At 39.6% G+C, this 22,362-nt stretch overlaps 1 protein-coding gene across 25 annotated transcripts in view; it reads right to left on the bottom strand.

Annotated features, from left to right (window-relative positions):
* Sorbs2 (sorbin and SH3 domain containing 2) overlaps positions 1-22,362 on the bottom strand; it is a 199,255-nt gene that overhangs the window by 29,988 nt on the left and 146,905 nt on the right. For 5 of the 25 annotated variants that reach the window (XM_037211705.1, XM_037211706.1, XM_037211707.1 and 2 more), the window contains 6 exons: positions 15,571-15,735; positions 14,901-14,984; positions 13,199-13,255; positions 7,783-7,832; positions 5,495-5,682; positions 2,048-3,634 (listed from right to left, as the gene is read on the bottom strand). In XM_037211705.1, the coding sequence (XP_037067600.1) occupies positions 2,048-3,634; positions 5,495-5,682; positions 7,783-7,832; positions 13,199-13,255; positions 14,901-14,984; positions 15,571-15,735 (2,131 nt within the window). The remainder of the gene's footprint in view (positions 1-2,047; positions 3,635-5,494; positions 5,683-7,782; positions 7,833-13,198; positions 13,256-14,900; positions 14,985-15,570; positions 15,736-22,362) is intronic. The other 20 variants (XM_037211708.1, XM_028881148.2, XM_028881149.2 and 17 more) reach the window with 9 other exon arrangements.

Genomic DNA, 22,362 nt, shown 5'->3' with positions numbered 1-22,362 from the left:
GTGTGTGTGTGTGTGTGTGTGTCTTTTTCTGTTTGTAAATACTTATTGGGTATTGAGATTTTATATCCCTTATGTCCTTCCATTGTATATGGAAGTCAACTAATTAGAAAGTAAATTATTTATTTCAGAAAACAAAATGATAACCAGAAAACCTCATATGAAGTTGTAACTTATGAAATATTGAGGTCTTGTTTACATTAAAGCAAAGTCTCAATAATTACATTTGAAAATGATAACTGCAAATATCCCTCTCAGTTTCTTAAAACTTACATAGTTGAGTGACTTGCATGAGGGAAGGTACCTAAAGGTAGCCTACAATGGGCAGTATCAGGGCATTTTACCTGTGTACCTGGGTCCAAGTTTGAAAAACGTTTCTTCACTTTAACAAATTTAAATATGTTAAATTGTACAAATCATTAAGATAAATTTTACTTATGTACAGTGTATGTACTTCATTGTACTATGTACAGTATAATTTTTTTCAGTGTTTCAAACTCATGTTTTGATAATGTACTATGCTTATTGTATCAGGGTATCAGAAAATTGAAGAAGGTAGTTTAAAAAATTGGATGAAAGTTGTTTTAGTCTATATAGAAACTGATTAGAAATTCTAATTAATTTATTGAATTTAAAACTTATTATTCTATGTATCAAATAAATTACATTATTATATTATCCTATTTATTTTATATATAATATAAAATATTCCATTTATAATTATTCTATTATTCTATTTATCATTCTATCTTATATATATATTTTTATATTATATTTTTGTGTGTATGGGATTTTGTCTGCATGTTGTCTGTGCACTATGTGTGTTCAGTACCCTTGGAGGCCAACGTGGGCATTATGTTCCATGGGATTGAAGTTAGAGACAATTGTGAGCTGCCACGGACACCCTGGGAATGGAACCTGGGTCCTCAGGAAGAAGAAGAAGCAAGGATTCCTAACCCTTGCTCCAGCCCCTACTTATTTTAATTGATTGTTTTCCAGCATGTTGTCCAGTGAAATTAATGTGAAGGTAAAGACTAATAAGCAAAACTGTCCAATAGTTATTAACAAAAATTTGGTTTCCTTTTGTCCTTAGAAATTAAACTTTATATTATACATTTTTAGTTAATAGGGCCTTGAATTTTCCCACCATTACTGTGATCTGTGTAACACTGAAAATATTAGCTCCTTTGTCCCTCCATTTCTTAATTGCAAAACAGCACTTACAGTAATACCCATCCATTGAGTTAGGGGGTTTCAATTAGATGTTGCTTCTAGCTACAGCTCTCTCTCTCTCTTTATCTCTCATATATATGTAAATATATGTGTGTGTGTGTGTGTGTGTGTGTGTGTGTGTGTGTGTGTGTATGTTGAGAGGACAGATTTCTTTGAATAGGTACAATGTTCTAACATTAATATAGAAATCAAGGAAAAGGCTGTGAAACTACTGACTTTGATTCATAATGAATCAAAAAATATCTTAGGGATTCAGATATTAAGTTATAGTTTTATCTTGATATATTCTTTTGAAATTGAGTGGTGATTCCTTCAGGATATTAGATAACTGAAGGAAATGGCTATTTTGTTAGAAACTTGGATTCTGACACATCTTAATCTGAAAATGTCCGGATACAACCTGCTGCTTTTTAACAGCAGAATGTTTTTACATTCTAATCTCCTGTTTGTGAGACATGCTGCATACCATCAGTGCAAACAAACATAGGCACTAATGATGTTCATTTGGCTTCTCAATGTCCTACTTGTTTTAGCCCTAATATTCAGTGACAAATTTGGGTTTCTTTTATTTTCAAGTGAGTAAATGCTTATGAGTTGATGATTACTTTCAGTCAACACATGGACGTCAGATACCACACAGGCAAATGAGAACTACTGAGTAAGACATGGCTGCACCACACAGGTTGGCTTTGCCACACACAATGACTGTCGAGTGGTCTCCCAGCTCAGGAGCGATGAGATGCAGGATGGAAGTAATGAATGAGGGGGGAGGATGGCAGCCGAACCACAAGGGAAAAAGAAAGAAAAGTTGGTCCACCTTGGAGACTCAGGGTACTACCGTAGTCCTGTGTGTGGTAGCTGATGTTGGCTGTGTCCACGTCTGGGAAAGAGGCACTATGAGGCACCCTCCCACAATCGTTTTGGTACAGTGGACAATGAATAGCACCATCTGTAGGCAGTGTGTGGAAAGGCTGGTGCATGGGGCTCCTTTTCAGAGCATTAAGGGATGAATTCCTTTCCGGAATCTCTGGCAACAGTTCACTGATAAGCCTATGCAATATGCTGTTGTCTGGCAGGCTTCCTCTCCTTTTCTCAGCTTTTATTTGGTCACAGATGTCTTTAAGGGCAGAGTCCAGAGCCTCAACTACAGAGGCTTTGCATTTTGCCTGTTCAGGCTGTTTTCTGGGAGTCAAATTCTTTTTCCTTCGGAAAGGCACCGGGCTGACTAGAAATGCAAGTTTAGATAGGCCGGGGTCCATTTCTTGCCTTCTGGGATGGTCAATATTTTCATGTTTAGCTCTTTCATGTTTTAACATCGTGGTAAATCGAGTGTAAGAGGCTGGGCATCGGCCTTTGCAAGAGCTGATGAGGTGTCGGTGGTGGTGGTGGTGATGGTGGTGGTGGTGATGGCTGGATCCATAGAAACTTTCAGAGGATGTGAATGAAAAATGGTCAAAGTCACTTTCACTACAAAAGGATGACCCTTCTACATGCACGTAGTCGCTGTGGTCAGACACGACGCCATCTTGGTCACTGTCGGAAAACTCCATATGTGTTCTGGGTTGCTCATCACTGGTGACTTCGATGTGGATGGGCACCAGGGTTTTAGACTTGCAGTTCCGCTGACCCTGAGAAGGCTGTCTACCCTGAGTTTCTTCCTCCAGCAGAGACTCAATAGAAAATCGCCTCTTGGGACACAGACCGTTTTGCTGGGGTTCTAGGGTGACGGGAGATAGCATCTCATCCCCTAGATTGGGCATGGACTTGGACTTCTGTATCAGCTTTTCAAATTCCGAAATGCGGGTGGGTACCATGTCCCGGGGCACCTCCTCAGTGGAAGACTGGCTCCATCCATGGAGCAGACCCCGAGGCTGCTGCTCCTTCTCATACTGCAGGATCCTGGACTTCACGGAGCAGATTACCTCCGAGCTCATCAAATCCTTGCGGTTGATGCGGTGCATCTTCTTGTACATTTTGAGGAAGCCCGGGGCATTATGGGCCGACCTGTGTTTGATTCTAGATCTACTGTTACCGCAGACTTCCTGGATGTAGGGGGAGGTCCATGCCATGGAGCAGCTCTCTTTGGAGTCGTCTTCACATAACAGAGAACCCATACTTTCTGACTTGGCTTTAGGATCTGGGAAGCTGTCACAGTCGTCATTCAGGAGATCATCACAGCTCCGTGACTTGATTTTTGGGGACACAGCCTCTTCAGTGCTGCTCCAGATCTCTGCATTTTGCCGGGCCATTTGCCAGCCATTCTTGAAGGTGATGGCCCTTTGAGAGTCCCGGGGGACATCCAAATGCTGTCTATACGCACTACAGCACTCTAACTCACTAGAGGGGGCGCCATTGAGCCCCGAGTAACCGCAAAGGGATGGGCACATTTTGCCATCATCCCCACCTTCCAATCCAGAGCAGCATGGCAGGAGAAAGACATTTGGAGAAGTTAAAAGGTTCACAAGGAAAGGAGAGCATGTCAGTATTAGCACAGCAGAGAGAAGGCAGTTAGTGTGGCTTACTCTAGGCATCCTGACACACACATAGCTTCAATTAAAGAGGTTAAATGTTTGATGCTAGTACAAGATCGTATTTTTCAGTGCAACTTTGCAGATACTACAGTAAGCAAAACCACACATGAAATACACTCAATGTAACTAACACATTTCTACTGCATAATTCAATGGGCTTTTTTTTTGGGGGGGGGGGCAACAAGGCATGCCCAGCCACAACTCTTACCTATTAACAGTGTGGCTCTCTCTATTAACAATTTACAAATTACAACCTCCCCTGAATTCTCCAAAAACTGGTAATTCATTCAGTTGATATGTAATGCTTGGGAAAGGAACTTGATTTAACTCTCTATGGTAAGAAAAATACTTAAGTTTATCAGGGTCCTTTTACATTTTGAATTGTGTCTGAGAAGATGGATCTGTGGCATTTCATTAACTGGCTTGTTACTTAGGATATTTGCTGTGTAGATGAGTAGAATATAATGAAGGCATGTTAGTTAATGAGGAAATTACTTTCTGAGAGTTAGTTAGGTCTTAGACAGCCCAGCCACCCTCCTCTACAGAGACCAGTCATCATAAACAGTCTGTTGTTCATATACTAGCTACCGCTTTGCTTTAACCATGGCATGGGGGCAGTTTTTAATGCATATAGTTGCTAAGTGTACCCCACTCTGTCCTACATCATGGACACTTCTGTCGAAACTCATTTTCTTTACACGCTTTGAAAACCCATTCTCTTCTATTTTAACTCTCAAAGACTGTAGAGAATTGTGGTGGCTCAAATTTGGCATGCTAATAGATTATGGTTAAAAAGAAAAAAAAAAAAGACCCAAGTAATCTACTAGAGACCCAAATGAGCAACTCTGTCCCTTCAATGCTCAGCTTACTGCATTTCCAAAGAGGAGAAGGCCAACTAAAAAAGTGACCAGCCCTTCCTTCCTTCCTTCCTTCCTTCCTTCCTTCCTTCCTTCCTTCCTCCTCCCTCCCTCTCTTTTTCTTTCTCTTTCATGTCTGTGTACACGCAAGTAGAGGTGAGACAACAACTTGTGGGAGTCTATTGTCTCCCTTTACTATATGAACCACAGTGATCACACTCATGTTGACCGGCTTGGTGGCAAGTGCCATTACCTACTGAGTCATCTCACCAAGGCTCCTCATTTCTAAATTTGGTATTTGTGTCTTCAGGCCAGTATGTACTTATTGTAAACCATTATGGACCACTGAGTTACATGGTAGAATGGGATACTCTACCATACAAATAAAGGTTGAACAAAACCGAGTAAATGACTAAAAGCATGCCTAAAGTAAACTATTTTCTAATCCAGAATTTAAAGTACCCCATTGCATGCTTTCAGTGATATTTTTTCTGCTGCTATTTATAATTCTTATTCTACAAATTTAATTATCTATTTGTAATAACATTAGAAAATTTGCCTATGTAAAAGCCTATAAATGCCATTTCTGTAACTATGACAACAAATTATGATACTTTGGGTTTAAAACAATAATAAATGCAATATACTTTTGAGAAAATAGTAACAAAACATGTTAGTCTGAGTTCTTTAAGACTCTTAAATGGCTTGCCAGTTTGAATTGGATTGGGTAGGAGCAATGGCTTTGCTGGGGAACTGTGTTTGCTTCAGGGACACCACAGGCAAAGGCGGCCTAAGTCGTGATCGTGAGATGGGCCCTTCCCCCATACTCCGGGATAAACTGTGAACTAGCGAGAATGTTCATTGATTGTGGCTCACCTTGGGCTCTTGAGGGAGAGGAAGGAGAGGAACTAATGAAAGACTTCGTAAATGTGGAGTTCGATCCTGGGAGGTCTGCCCGGCCAGGGCTGGCCCTGCTCACACTCTGATCCCCCAAGCCTCTGGGTGGGCCCACTGCAGGCTCGCTCTTCCTCCGTTTCCTGAAGTCACCAGCCATGCTTGCAGAGCTGACGGAGGGAATCAGTGTCACTTTGATTGGAAGAGGTTATCACATGCACAAGAAGCCTGATGATTATGTTAGAGAATGGCAGAACCTCCAACCTTCTACCCACAAAACTGCACCATGAGAAAGTCGTTCCTCCACATTCAAAATACTGTCTTTAGATTCATCTTTTAAAACCATGTATCAATCTCATTTTTAAAGGGAAGTTTCAAGTTACAGAATATCTGGCTGGACTATACAGGCTCTTCACATCCATAGATTCAGCCAACTATGCACTGGAAATATTAGGAATTAGATTACTACTGAACATGTACAAACTGTATTTTTATTCCCCATGTGATCCATTACAATAACCACTGACTTAACTTATTTTTATTTTATGTGTATGCGTGTTTTGTCTACATACATGTCTATGTACCATACCCAGTGCCCAGTGCCCGTGGAGGACAGAAGAAGACATAGGGTCTCCTGGAACTACAATTACAGATGGTTGTGAACTGTCATGTGGGGGCTGGAGAATTGATCCTGGGATCTCTTCAAGAGCAGCCAGTGCTCTTATCCATGGAGTCCTTTCTCTAGTCCCAACAAGTCTTTTTTTTTTATAGTATTTGTGTTGCATGAGGCATTATACATATTTCAGAGTATATAGGAGGCCATGAGTAGGTTATGTATAATTTTTTTTTTGTATTTTGTTTTTGAGACAGGGTTTTTCTGTGTAGCCTTAGCTGTCCTGGAACTCACTCTGTAGGTGGGCTAGCCTCAAACTCACAGATCTGCCTGCCTCTGCCTCCTGAGTGCTGGGACTATAGGTGTGCACCACCACTGCCAGGTAGTAGAAATATTATGTCACTTATATAAGACTCTTGTGAGTCAGTAGATTTTAGTATCCTTAGTGAGTCTTAGGATCTTAGTCCTCTGCAGAGATCAACAGTCAATTGAACAGAGAGCTCTTCTATGCCCATTTCTTTCTTCTTGAGCATATTTCTTTTTATATCTTCTATAGACATGTGTAACAGCTAATGACGCTATCTGGATATGTCATCTCTCAAAATCTATCTTCTACATATAGGGTTCATAATATCTGTGACATACTTCAGGGGTTGCTAGTCATAATGAAATGCAAATGCATCCATCATGAATGTGCCTTGTAGAATACTTTTTCTCCTACAAAATATCCTGTTGTGTAAGGCTCAACCTTTAGGTCAGACTCAAGTTGCAGAATTTAAGCATTTCAAACATTTTAGACACACACATAGATGTAAAAATCTAACAGTGGAGGGAGTGGAGGAATGTCTCTCTTTGTAATATTAGTGTAGTTGGGAAGCACTCAAAATCCCAATTCACCTAAGTCACAAAAGTTTTTACTAAGGTTGACACAAACTTGTACAAAGGCAAAGTAACATTATAGAACTGTTTGTGGATGGTATACCATGACTGTTATATTAACTGCTATTGAACTATATCTGAATTTTGGTGATAGTTTCAATTAAGTATATTTAAAACCTATGAACAGAGCTCAGATTGTCGGCTCTGAGGACAGTTGTGACTAGTGGTGATAAGTTAACCTGCTTCACTCTGTTTTTTCTCTCCTTTCTAAACTCTAGGTTGCTGAGCTTAAGCATTAGCGTCTTCAAAGACAAGTTGGTGACTAATTTTTAACTCATCGTGTTGTCTGTGGATTGAATATGTTTATGGACTTGGGATGCCTTGAAATGTAGTGAAAACATTTATTTGTGTGATCAAAGTGTAAATAATACTTATCAGTAGCTTCTAATTTATAAAATGTTTCTGAACCAACATTGAGAATATTTTCAACCCTCATTGGAATGAAAAAGGACACAGGATACAAAGGCCACAGTGGGAAGAAATGACCTTCACTGACCCCTGTGAAGAAATCCAGAATTACATTGTCGAGTTTTAGTAAATTCTTAGATGTGATCATATAAAATGATATGCCAACATATAAATCGAATATGAGGTCTGGTACTTAAAATAAGAAAAAGAGTTATGTGATTTGCACCAGTATTTCACTAACAAAGATTACTATTGGGAAGCAAATGCTGGCATAGGGTATTTTGTTAGTGTAATGCCATGAGATCCTTACCTACTGGGCCTTTCCAGGCTTCTGTCAATGGAGGGCTGGTAGATGGAGGCCTGTTAAGATAGAAAAGCAGTCTCATGAAAATAATTACCATAGCAATTTTCATTTATTTGTCATCATTGAGTTCTGCATTCTAAAAAGGATACTCTAAGATTTAGAGTCTAAATATTGTGATCAAAAGAATCATTTATTGTGATTACAAAAATGTCTCTCCAGAAAGGCAACATGTCTTTGAGTTTCCCTTTTAACAAACTACACTGCATTCTGTGATGTAACACAACCAAGCCATTCATTTCCTCAGGAAGAAGAAGAAATAAACCAGTAACATTATCATCAGGAAGACTGGACAGAATGAAGGGCTAATTCTCTTTAGCATTAACGTCAGGCTCTCAACAATTGCTAAGTAGGCTCTTCCTATATGAGGAGCTGGCTTTATTTGTAAGAAAATATTTGCAGTCATCATTAAATCCTGATAAAAACATAAAGTTCTTTATAATTTCATTGTTATTTCCAGGTGTTATCTTGAAAAGATAGCATATAAGTGGAACTTGAATATCTTTCCCCTGTACATTTCATAAAATGTACAGAATTTGATTTGAAATTAATCTAAATCACCTGGGACTTCATCCAGTACAGATTTATAAATCCTGAACAATTTGAGTTGAAAATTAATTGAAAATAAATGAATCAAGATACATTCCTTTAAATGGTATGCTTTACACCTCTCATTAAGAACAGCACACTGAAACTGATACCACATAAAAGTGATAGATAAAGTTTTTATGGTACATGGCTGTTTCTGGGACACTTCCTGAACTAATCTAGATTACAAGAGAGGGCTGGTATTGAGTTTCTGAGGGTAGAAGTAGCCATGTTATGATGTCTACACTTATAGCAAACCAGTTCCTGGTGAAATACATCTTTGGCTTTGGAGATATTTATTGCTCAATCATCATGATAGATAAACCTTGGTTTGTTGAAAAATGGAAATTGTATTCTGAAAATGTTTATATGAAGGCCTAAAATTGTCAACCGTAAAGGCCAGAGTTGATGACTCTTACCTTAAATTCCTATATGGAGATTTTTTTTAAAATCAGAATATTAAAAACCTACTTAGATGAAATGACAGTCTCACTTTATAAGTGATTCCTACTATTCTTTTCTATTAACTGGTAAATACTATCACTTTCCCAATTAAAACAATAGATCATAACTTTATAATTATTATGTAGGCCAGCCTGACAAGCCTCATGCATAATATTTTGCTTTAATTCCATATTACTGATTAAGAATGGGATCTTATCCATAATAAAACAAAGGATCTGTTGTCATGAAAACATTCCTTCCTCATTTTGGACAGGAAAAGCATATTTAATATTTGTACTTTTTAGAAAGTTCTTAGGTTCCTATGTTCTCAACAAATATGACAGTAGAAAATTGTTCTATGTTGATCAGTTTACATAATTATTTTAATTTGTCTGAATTGGAGAGTAGAAAGTAAGGAAACATAGTAATGAAGAAAGAAAACAAGTAAAATAATACTAGATAATTCTTCGTGTTTGCAGAAGTGATACCAGAGAGCCTCAGAGTATCGTTACCTGTGGGTCACAGGTTTTATGGGACAGCCTGACACATAGTTGGCCACTAAAAGGGTCAAATTCAGGATACACTCAGAATATTCCTAATAAGATCAGAAATATGAACCCCCAGTTTTGATAAGCTTGGAAAATTCTGTAATATGAAATAAAACACTGTGTTAGAACTGATTAAGTATGTTTCTGAGTTAAGACAAACTGTAATCATTCTTCTTTGTTCTGTTTTTCATAATCCAAATAAGCTAAAAATGTTTTTTTTTTTTTTTTTTTTTTTCGAGACAGGGTTTCTCTGTGTAGCTTTGCGCCTTTCCTGGAGCTCACTTGGTAGCCCAGGCTGGCCTCGAACTCACAGAGATCCGCCTGCCTCTACCTCCCGAGTGCTGGGATTAAAGGCATGCGCCACCACTGCCTGGCGCTAAAAATGTTTTTTAAAAAACATTTAGTGTGTATGTGTTGTTTTACGTTTTTGTGTGTGTGTGTGTGTGTGTGTGTGTGTGTGTGTACCATGATATGTGTGTGGAGGTCAGAACATAAGGGAATAAATTCTCTCCTTATACAATATGGGTTTTGGGATAAAACTCAGGTCACAGCTGAGCCATCTTGCTAAAAAATTCTTCCCAAGAAGAAATGCTTTGATTTTATGTATCATAAGAGAAATTTCAGTTTTCAATTATAAGGTAATAATAAAAAATTCAGATTAATAATTAAGGCAAAATCTTGTATAGTAATTATGACACTCAGCTGAAAAAAAAAAGAGTCCCAAGAAAAGAACTAGTCCATTTTACCAAACAAAGTGTACTCATCATTTACAAAGATCACTATTTTAACACAGGATGCAGACATCAAATCATTCTTTCTACTAAGAAATTATTGATTAAATGTTGCTATCAAGTTCTTAAGTATTCTTTTTAAAAATTTGTTTCAGATTATCAAAGCATAGGTTTCATTCTGACATTTGCAAACAAATGTCTCAGTTATATTTGATTTAAAAAAACTATGTCATTTGTAACATATGCTTGATAAAACCAGGTACTTGATCAATGACAGCTGAGGTATTATCTAATAATAATAGTTTTTACTAGAAATGTCATATAAATGTTATTAAAGACAGAATCAAAATATCTTATGGGAGTATATTTTTTTTAAACTCTGAAAGGCCATGTTCTTAAATTAATACCCTAGTTAACTATGCTGTTAAAGTTACTCATGTCTCTCAGTCTCCAAAAGATAAGAACACATAATTCTACTGCTATCAATCTGCTTTTTTAATGTAGTATTTTGGTCACTACCATAACATAAAAAGTACATTATGTTAATTTTTCCCATCTCTGTGCTCAGTAATTACTGTGCAGTGTTAATTACTAGAACCCATTTTATACAAACTTAATAATTAAAAAAAGTAGTTTCTTGAAGAGCCAAGCTTTAAATGCATCTCCTGGGTATGGTAAAAAGTGTGGTATAAAGGAAACCATTTTGAAATGAAGGATGAGCAATTGGTGATTTATTCTCTTGACAGCCATCTTAGTAGGCGACTTTAGATACATTCCTTTAAGTTATTCCATTGCACTTTTCTTAACTAGAAATCCAAGTTGGATATGATGTTTTCTAAGTTCTGTTTCAAAATCAATGAGCCAACTACTTTAAAAAAATCCAGAAGTATCTGATGATCAAAATACCTGGGGAATATTTACAAAATGTTGATTAATTTATCTAAACACATCAGTCTCACACTGAACTAAAAAAAAAAAAAAATGGAGCCTGGTGGTGGTGGTACACGCCTTTGATCTCAGTACTTATAGGAAGCAGAGGCAGGCAGATCTCTGAGTTCAAAGCCAGCATGGTCTACAGAACGAGTTCCACGACAACCAGGGCTATAAAGAGAAACCCTGCCCTGTCTCAGTCAACAACAGCAACAACAACAACAAAAAGTACCCAATATGATAAAGATATTCCCCCCCAATGGATTATAAGTCTAACAAAAGTTCATCAACACAGTAACATAGTTTTGGTGCGGAGAACACAAGAAAAATATTTGATTGAATTGAATATCAAAATAAATTCTTATGTTGTCCATATGCTGCAATGATAAAACATACAGAATAGAATTGTTGGTTTTATTTGATTCTCTTTAGAGAGCAGGCTTGGCTACAAAACATGAATCTTGAAAAATTACTGAATTCAATACCTCAAAAAGTTCCTGACTATTGGACTTTACTTTTCATTTGATAAAATTTTTTTTTTTCAGTCGCTTCCATGTTTTTAACACACACCATGATGCTTACTAGATGATCGATAATGTGGAGCTGCAGATTAAACCTTTGGAAACTTGAGTATTTCCCTTTCAAACTCCATGCCTGCAATCTGTCGTCCCCGCTGTGTGTCAGGAGTACCGTCCTTAGCACGAGTTCTTGGCTCTTACCTCGCACATAGCTTGTGTGAGGGCTTTGCAGTGATAATAAGATATTTATTCAGCGTTGCATTCACTTAAGAATACATAGCAACTGCTGGGACAAAAATCAGTTGATTCTGTGTGCTTCTGTCCTGCCTGGCTACTCCCGAGAGTGCCCTCAGGAGGCTTTTATCTGCCTGATAGTTAACGATGACTTATCTGCTTGTGTCTTCTAAGTGCTTTTCACTATAGCCTTCTGGTTACTTTGTAGAGGGCAAAGTTTGGCTTAGGAACCCTCCTGTTCCTTTCCAAACTATTTTTTCCTTAACCAGGTTAAAATTTCCATGGCCTGACATAAATTCTTCACCTAGCCGATTGGCTGATTTTCATAAGCATCTTTATTATTATTATTATTATTTTAAAGATTTACTTAGTTTTAGTTCGTGAGTGTTTTGCCTGCATGCATGCCTGTGAGCCATGTGTATGGTGGTGCTGATGAGGCGAGAAGAGGGTGTTACAAATGGAGTTGTGGATGGTGGTGAGCTGCCATGTAGGTGCTGGGAACTCAAGCCAGGTCCTCTGCAGGAGCAGCAAGGGCTCTTAAACCACCAAGTCACCTCTCCAGCCCTACCCATAGCATCTTCAGCAGAGACCTCAACTAAGTTTTATGGCACATGGCAGTGACTATCTGCTGTCGTGGCTGTCTGGGTTCCAATCTCAAGAGTGAGCGACGCCTGTTGAGGCTGTGGAATTGGGAAACAGGGACACACACGCCAGGTATTCGTCATCTCTAGTCTTGACTGGTGGAAAAAGGCCACAAGTTACAAGCATTTAGTAAAATGAAAGATTAACAACATTTAGAAAAAATATAAGGAATAAGTATCTGATTGTGTAAGAATCAGAACTTTATTTTAAAAAGTTATATTATCCTGTCTGGGTGGCTGCAGCACACTCACCACACCATGTGAGGGCATGCTCCCTTCATGCACAGTGGGTGAGTTCCAGGGTGGAAGTCAGGCCCTTAGGCTGTCACAGCCGATGCTTTGACCTAATGAGCCATCTCTAAGGCCCAAGAACCTCAACTCTGAGTCTGTACCTCTAAGCACAATGAAAAATCGCCTTCTAGATGCCTTCCGGTAGTACTTTTCTCAGTTTATGAAAGTGGGCAGTTAATACATGTTCAGTAGTTGGGTTTTTTATTTTTTCATGCTGCTGAATATTTTAACTGGAAGTAACAGTTAGAAAACAATCATTACCTGGAACTCAGAAATAGCCAACCCTTTTGCACTGTCTAGATAATGCTACATGTAACACAGTGATACAAAGAGTTTTTTAAAACTAGCTTGAACAACACAGGAAACTCTTAAAAACACGTATGTTCAGACTGACAGTCACAAAGCAGGAAATGTGGAAGGAGAGAAGAATTTGTCTTTACCTCATTGGAAACACCGGAAGAATGATCTTGAACATAATCCAGAGCCTTTTTAGGAGGCTGGGTGTAGATGCACCACAGAAGCAGAAGTGGAGAGATGGGATGGAGGAGAGTCAATGGCAGCGAGTAATGGACATGTGGAAAAGGTGACAACAGTTAGAAATCGAGCATCAGCTACACAGAAAAGAGTGTCGTGAATGGACAAAGTGGCAGCCTCGGAGGAGGAAGAGTGCAATGTCTGCAAATATTCCCAAGCACTGTGCAAAGCTGCTTGTGTTCAATTAGTAGATTTGTAAACGTAATTCGTCAAATCCAAATTAGCACTCCCAGTCTTTGGCCACAGCAGATTGCAAGGTCTATTAAGGAAACATCGGAGGAGTAAGTGGCATGCAGGTGGGTGTCCCTGTGTGGCTGAGGAGGGTTGCAGAAAAAAGTGCCGGCAATTTGGGCTCAACACAGAAATCGGTACATTCTCTGGAAACTCTACCCAATTATAGCAAATACATAAAGCAAAACAAGAGAGCATTTTCCCAGTGAAATAAAATACATTTTAATAAGAGGAGATGCCAGAAAAAAATAGGAGGAAACAATCCTCTTGTTAGGTAATAGAAATGCCAGGAAATTTTGTTTAATATTCATTTACAGTCACATTTGATTCAGTTCAATAAAACATATAATGAGGCTAACCAAGATTGCATTGTAATGCATAAAAAGGGCTCTCACAGCCATCCAGTAAGGAATATGTGATCAGCATATTTATTAAGTCCTTATGTGATGTGGAGAAAAATCTGAGTTCTTATCAAATTGCTAGGCAGAGTAAGTGACATGCTATTATTCAATAGCTTAGGGTTCGTAAAAATGCATGTTACAGAAAACATGAAACCCACAAATAATTCCTCAATAGAGAATCAATAGTTAAAGGAAGTTATGAGAAGCCTGAGTTGACCCTGTCCCAAACAGATCAATCAGACCCCATGAGGACCACACTAGGGGCTTTAGGCATGGGAGTCTGGTGATCAGAGATCTGTTGGTGGCTCATGAGCAAAACTATAAATCAAGGTCCACAAGGCTTCTTAATTCTCTCCTTTTGTTACATCTCTCCTATTCAAAGAATCATTTTTACAGTGGGAATATTTACAGTGGAAATGTTCTGGCAATACATTATAGTCGGAACTGCCCAAAGATTTTTCTTGTTGTATGAAAAGCCTAGGTTTAATTTCTGACAATTTTGGGCAAATTCCTTGACCTTTCTGGTCTATTTTCTTCTTATTGGAATTGTTGCATCAGGAAGACTCAAGTCATTGGCTTGGGAACCAAGCGCTCTGTGGTGGCTTGATAATTCCTCAGCAAACAAGAACTGTAGTAACAGTCTTCTTGTAGATAGCAAGGTACTAGTTACTGTCCAACTAGACCAAAATGTGCTGTACACAATTCAGCTCTCCCCTAATCTACCTCAACATGATAGATTTGCAATGAACTGAATGTGATTCTAATGCATGATTAGGAGAAAACATACGGGAAGCGAATGAACACATTTAGGCATTTTTGGCACCAAAGCGAATTTGCACAAAGCTGGAGCACATGTATTTTATCCATCCAGCTTTTTGTTCTCGACATGACATGTCTCCCTTCTGACAAGAATATGCTTTAGAAATCAAACAACATCCTCCTATTTGTCTAATAGTAATTGTCTAGCCTCACTTACCGGACGTCCAAACTCCAGTTCTGAAAAGAATTTATACCAGGGCTCATTTTCTAAATCTATGTCATCTGGATTTATGCGACCAGTCTAGAGCAGATGTGAAGGAAAAGGGAAGGAAAAGGGACACTGAGCGAAGTGAGGGAAAACGCCGTGTGGTATGAAAACACACGCGCATCCACACGCAAACATGCATCGGACTCGTCCAACAAACCTCAGCAGGACAGAATGGAGAAAGTAAGGTGCAATGAGCAAAATGAGGGTATGAAAACGAGGGTCCGTGGCATCCCTGGGGTCCCTGTCGCCACCATCGCTAACGTTTTAGCCTGATGCATGAACTAGGGAAATTATCCTGGTAGTGACAATGCGGAAGGATGGCAGGCCAGACTATGCAGACAGGTCCAAACGAGGAACCAAGGGGCTGTCCTGGATGGGTCAGTCTGCTGACCCTGAAGTCACTGGCAACCAGCAGCGGCAGCAGTGGTCTGCAGTATGCAGACATTGCAGATGGGGCGGGCTGGAACATGGAATGGTGGAGATGAGGGTGGAAAGGCAGGGGTCCAGGAGCAGGAAGAAACCCAGCAGAGACGGCATCTGACCGTGCCTTAGCCTCGAAACATAGGCTGAGCTCTGCTTCCCCACAGCATGAGAGAGGGTGAAGAAGGAAGGAGCTCACCCGGGTGGGAGAGAGAGCTGGGGCGCTCGGACTCTGACGGGGTGCGGGGACACAGCTCCGGGGCGGAGGGGAAGGGCTACGCAGGCCATCTGTTGAGGGCGACACCGAGAGAGGTTTCCGGCTGGGTTCCCTGGGAACAGGTGTCGGAGTTGTTGGGAGAGGGGGCTGTAAGAGAGAGGGGTGAGGAGACACTGGTTCGTTAGACAGGGGCTCTTGATGGAGCCTGGAGGGGGACACCAGCTGGCTTTAGTCCTAGAGACTAATATTTCAGGAAGGGACTATGCCTGGGCTGACTGAGGGGAGCAGAGTCCTTAAAAATGGCCCATCATAGCAAAGATCTCAAGGTCACAAGTCTCTCCAAAAGTGAAGATATATCCCATTTTGTGATTCCATCTCCTCCTGAGGACTTGGAGCTAAAGGAGGGTATGGGTAGAACCAGGCTTTTCGTAGTAGGGAGGGAAGGAGAGGGAGGGCATGGAGTCTAATTGACTTGCCTGTTAGGTGGTTTGTGAATGTTGTGTTTAAGATAGAAATGCCAGGGGTGTCAACATAAACAGTTGAGAAAAAACAAATACAATTACTTGAGCAATAGGACATATACATTCAGCCTTTCCTCAACCCGGTGATACCCTCAATGTTTTTTTTTTTTTTTTTTTTTTTTTTTTTTTTTTACAATACATACCCGCTAGATGATGTCATGCTGGTTGCTTTTCTATAAAATGGCACTTGAAGTACCATATATGTGCCCGACTACCTCTTTGATATATCTCATGTCCCTAGTTAAATGTGTATAGTTGCAGAGTACAATATATCAAGTCAGAAAAAATTCTAAGTTTTTTGATCCCCTAAAAACCATTCACTCCAGCCAAGCGACAAGCTGTGGTACCCACACTACCATCCAGGAGGGCTTCTAAACACTCACTACTTCAGTCCTATATTATTCTTAGAATACTTACGGATCTCAAAGATTACCACTGAGTAGCTCTATAACCCTATAATGCTGGGGGCGTTGACATATTCAACATTCCAAAAAAAGGCCACCATTCTGTCATGAGCTTGTTGTAGTGTTTCACTGTCATTATAGTACAGTGGTTTTATTAATGCCATTTGGTCTACAGTGAATGATACATTATCCCCACAACATTTTCAGTGGTATAGCTTTATTTTAATATTTTTTTATGAAAGAAGAGTGTGATATGATAGTAAGTACACACAATGATAGAAAAGTTTGAGGCATCATAACAAAACAGTGCAGATGCCAATCTTATGCATTATATGTAGTGGTAGTGATTAGAATGTCTGCAGAGTAACCCTGGGATATGCTTGGGATTGATGCTGGAATAACATTCCATTGCAGCATTCTTGTACAGTGGTTGATGGTATCCCCGTGTGGGTATCTCGATGGGCACATGAAGGAATGCATGTGTACACAAAATACTACACTGTCGGTCAAGCACAGAAACTGTCTTTTTAGTATTATTTTACTTTTGGTTATGAGGTTTTTTTTTTGCCATAAATAACAATCGAAGAGGCTATTCTATTAGAAAGAGAAAATGCTGCAGAAACTCTTGAGATATTGCTGCGGGATGTCTTTCTGTATGCTGTGAATATGTGTTACTCTCACTGGTTGATAATGAAGTCGTTGGCCGATGGCGAGGCAGAATGAGGTTAGGCAGTGCATTCAAACTAGAGATGGAGATGAAGAAGGGTGTAGTCGGGAGACACAGTGAGCTGCTGCCAGGAGAAGCAAGATGTGAGAGAACATGTGACACCACGAAGCCACATGGCGATGCACAGATTAATAGAAATGGGCTGAGTTAAGTTGTAAGAGCTAGCTAGCAAGAAGCCTGAGCCATTAGGCCATACAGTTTTGCAGTTAATACAAGCCAGCTGCGGGACCAGGCAGGACACAGGAAAACTTCCAGCTACAAGATATTTAGCTCAATTCATGTCAATATTACTATTGGTTTCCACTTTATAGTTAACAGTGCAATCTGTAGAAATAACATCTTCCAGTAATCTATTCCCATTGAATTTTAAAAAAATTACAATAACTATTTTCCATTGAATTAAAATTTTTTGATTCAATAGTTATGAGTGTTAAGATTTTGTTGGTGATAAAGTGTTACTTTCCCCCAATTATTTAGAAGATGTTCTCTGCAGTGTGTAATTACTTCATGGCATAACTTTGCTGGAGCCTTTATCGTTGAACAGGTAACGTTAGAGAGAATTTACCAGGAACTTTGTGCTGTTCAGGGGGGTGTACTATTTCCTTCGCAGGATAGTTCCTAACACTGTGCACTTAGTGGCTATGAGCTCTCGACTTAAGACCTCTGCTTTCAGCTACAGTGTTTTCTTTTGCTGGGGGAAGCTAGAAGCTTTGGGGGGGGGGAGGGAGCTTCAAAACACTATGAACAGCAGGGGGCAGCAAATCTACTAAACAAATAGGAAAACAAGCTTTTTACCTTCACCTCGACTTGTAATTAAAGAAAACCTGTAACAAATGGATAGACTACATATCTCCGTTGTAGAGATACACTTCTATAATAGAACCTGGGGAAAAGGAGCCTATGTCTATCATTTGGCTACAAAACTTAAAATAGCAATTTCCTGTTATTAAATTTATTTATTTTTAAGTGCACATTTATAACGATGTTTCTATAGTTGTAAAATTTATTAAACCTTGCTGTTTCACTAAGCTTCAGTCTATAGTCACAGCGAGCAACCTGCTAGAATCTGCACAAACAGTGACAAGTCATCCTGCATGATTCTGGGATGCAGTGCATGGTGCATACTTGAGCAGAGCCTTTGTTTTCTAGGCTGGGTGTGGAGGCACACACTTGCAATTGCACGTACTCAGGAAGCAGGGGCAAGAGGATGGTGGGTCTGAAATCAGCCTGGGCTACATAGCAAGACCTTGTCTCAAAAGAACATTAAGACAAAACAACATAACCTTCAAAATAACCCTCAACATATTGTCCCCCAGGCCCCCCCCAAAAAGGCCGTGCCAGACCCAGAACGGTCTCTTTGCTGTGGCTGACCTATTGAGTCCCTTTAGTTATAATCTAATGTGTTCTGTAGCAATCTGGAGCTACCGCTAAAGGACAGAGAAACACTGCAATGGCCAGCGACACGTGCGGACGGTCAGATAACTGGAGCATAGGTTTCATCGTTTCCCTCCGGTCAGGGAAACTCTTCTTCGTCCCCCGCGAATATGAACACTTCGGAATCCACTAAACGGCAGTTACCTCCCCGTGTGAGTCCCACATTGGCATAGGAGAGCTGATGGATATCTTGTTTTGCTCCTGTCCGTTTTACAAACCTAGCAACTTCTGCTTAACACGAACTATTTCTCTGGTGTGAGAGGAAGTGCCTCAGATACGCTAAAACCAGAGCTTACATGTGCTTGTTCTTAAGAGGCTTAAGAACTTTAAATGTGTCATTTAAAGTTCTCCCAGCTTAAAAGTCTTTAGATGCTTTTGAGGTCAGAGAAACTCTCCTGCTTTTCGGTCTTCTCATTGATTATGTACTCTCTATATGATCCTAAACACACTGGAGAGTTTGTTCTTGCAAATGTTCATTGGCTTTTAAGCGTCAAGTCATGGGTTGCTATGCCTTCTATTTATTTTGTTTTCGTAGCAAATACTATTGCATAATGGGATCATTCTTCATGGGTCAAACCATCAGATAAAACTTCTCAAACTTTTATGCTTTAATTCTTGAGTAGCAATTTTTGTTGATAAACCATATTCACTGGAGGTTTACATTGTGTTTCAACTCATCTAATGTGTAATCCTTTCTGCTATTATTATTATATGTAAGCATGGCTACTATATAAAGGGTAACAATGTTTTTGCAGATTTTTTTTATTTTATTAAGCATAAAAACAATTAACATGGCTTATCTACAAGTGTATCCAATTCAGATGATTGCTAATGCTTTTATTAATATGATCCCAGGAGAGTTGCTATGATTGTCATATGGAATCTGTATACTGGAAATACAGTCTAATCCGTGGGTCAGATCATCTAAAGACAAATTTCTGGGGATTGCAAGCCTTTCTCTGGATCAGACATTAGGCCCATTTAATCAGCACTGAAATTTATAATTAAATGAATATTTGATTATGATTATTTGATTATTTAATGAACTTATGAGCTTCAAAGAAATGCATTTACTTTTTGCCTTCCTGTTAAAGCTCATTCATAGATGGATATGCTCTCAGTTCCTGAGGATGAATGCAATCTTTTTTTTGTCAGGGTTTGAGAATTTCTGTTTGGGCAGACATGTTCCCTTTGCTTCCTTCATACCTCATGGAATCACAAAAGCTGAACTAGAGTTATTGGTGACTTCCATCTGTGTCTTGATGGAGACTTATAGGGTCTCATAGATAGATTCAATCTCTCACCAATTTTACCCATCATCTGCAAAGGTAACACCAGTTCACATTCACTTAGTCACTCAAGGAGTTATTTACTGCATGCCAGGTATTAGGTTAGGTATGGAGGACAGATAAATGCTGAGTCAGACATGGTACCTGCTTTCAAGGAACCTAAAGCATACAGCGAGGAACCCAGGCAAGTGAACAGGCATGAGGCAAGGATATCAAAGTGGGAGATCTTGCATGTATCCAGCAAGGAGAGCTGTAAAGCCACTGCTGAGGGTGAGGAAGCCCCTAAGGAAAGTGTGCCTCTGACAAAGCGGGGTGTGTGTGCATGAAGCTTTCCATAAAAAGAAAAGAGAGGTGGTGAGGAATCCTTCCCTGGAAGGAAGAACAAACCATGCCAAGGTCTGATGAGAGGGGACCGAGAGCCTTTTGCGTAGCTGGCAGGGAGTGAAACCACAGGATTTGGGTCGGTTTTATTTGTTGTTGTCCTTTGGTTTTTGTAAATTATATCAGAGGAGTTAGATTTTGTTCCAGGGACAAGAGAGAGCCAAGAGGCTTTTTAACAAATTATCTGGAGACTGGATTCACTAACAGGGAAAAGACGGTGTCATGGCAACACCGACAACAGAAAGTTGTCGACTAGAAGGAGTACGTGGTCATGACATTTCTCCCTGTGAGTAGGAGAGTGAGGGGGATCCAGGAAAATAGGGATGCTGACGGGATTCTCTGGGAATTGAAGGGAACAGTACAGAATTGCCTAGCTGTTTATATAATTTTCAAAAATTAGAGCTGAAAAGAACAAAGGGGGTGCTCTCAAAATACCGCCAAGTAAAAAGACAGAAGATGCATCCATAAGACCTTGAAATCCATCTGGTGTTACGTCACTCTTACCTATCAAGCCCACTCTCTTTTTTCCTACAGCCTGAGCCTTCAAGACACTTAGCTGGTCTCTCAAATACCATTGCTCAATTTGTGCCCCCTTTTTAATTTAAAGTGGGATGAATTGAGGGTTGATTTTTAAAAAAGGTAATAGTCTCACCCTATAAAAACGATAATTTAACAAGGCTTGCTCAAATTATATCTTTGATTCTCTCATATCACTTGTCACAACACTGTCTTCCAACAAAATGGTTTTGGAGGGATAAAAATATAATCCTTCCATTCTCATTTCCTTCCCAGCTACTAGTTCCTTCCACTCATCGTTTCCTGTGGCTGAAGAGATTTATCCAACAGCAGAATCTCTGGTCACACCCATCATCCTGACCTCCCCATCTCCTTAGGTCAGTTAAGAGTACTGGGCTTGCATTATAGTGTCTCTGAACCCAGCTCTGGGGTAGAGGAAGGTAAGTACCACTAACTTATTGTAAGTTAGCCACTAATTATACTATACTCTAAAACAATCAAAGTATGGTGTGGTGACTACTTGCTAATGGCTTCCTGCTCCTAGGAGCCAGCACAGCAGTGAAGTGCACCAAACAAAAGTTTGCCTAGGCCAAACTGGTTCCAGCGCATGCCAGCTATGTGGCCATGTGGCTATGTGGCATTCAGCTGATGGTGTGTCAGTCTCCATCTGTAAAGCAGGAGGTTGGTGCATCTGCTTCATAGGGTTGTTGGGAACACTACATAAGATAAAGGAATTATTACTACTTTTAGAGCCTGGCATGTAGTAGGTACTCACTTAAAGATGCCGTTATTGCTATCACTGTTGTTAGTACTTTAAAACTAAGAGCCTTCAAAGCTTTCAGTGACAGTGAGGGGGCCCCATAAATGAGCTCTCATGGAGAGAATTCTTTAGATATGCTTCTGTTTCAGCCATTAAAAGGTTTCTTATCTTCAGTCATATCATCACTCCAAGAGCCTCAAAAATCATTAAAGCTTCTCTATTATAATTCAATATGAGATTCATTATTTTGTGATTTGCTTTTTCAGAATTAATATTGTATTCCATTGAATTTTGGTTTGGAAATTTCACTGTCTTGATATTTAGTTAGACAAATTCAGTGAAGGGGTTATAATCTAGAGCCTAGAATCAATAATATTTCTGTCTTTTCAGTTTCTCTGTTGCAATCTTATCATTCAAAGAAATTTTTGAATTATTTGAAGAATAGCAGTTGAATTATGTGATTGGAAGATTTTTTTTGAACATACTTCCCAAGAACACAAAAGCAGGGTTTCAAAATCAAGGACACGGGTTGGGTGTGGTAAGGACACAGGCTGCCCAACTAAATCTCAGGGCTGACCTTTCCATCTCTATGTTAGTGTGATGCTCTGGACCTCTGGAGGAACACACAAGGGAAACACCAACGGGGTTTATCTGGAAGCAAGTTTGGACATACAGAGGAGCTGCTGGGTTTTAAAGAGGTCTTGAGAACACTGAGCTCTGAGGCAGAAACAAGGGAAGCAAA

This window comes from Peromyscus leucopus, chromosome 17, assembly GCF_004664715.2.
Source record: "Peromyscus leucopus breed LL Stock chromosome 17, UCI_PerLeu_2.1, whole genome shotgun sequence".
NCBI lineage: Eukaryota > Metazoa > Chordata > Mammalia > Rodentia > Cricetidae > Peromyscus > Peromyscus leucopus.
Note: the sequence above shows the minus strand (reverse complement) of the source record. Positions and strands in the feature narration are given on the sequence as shown.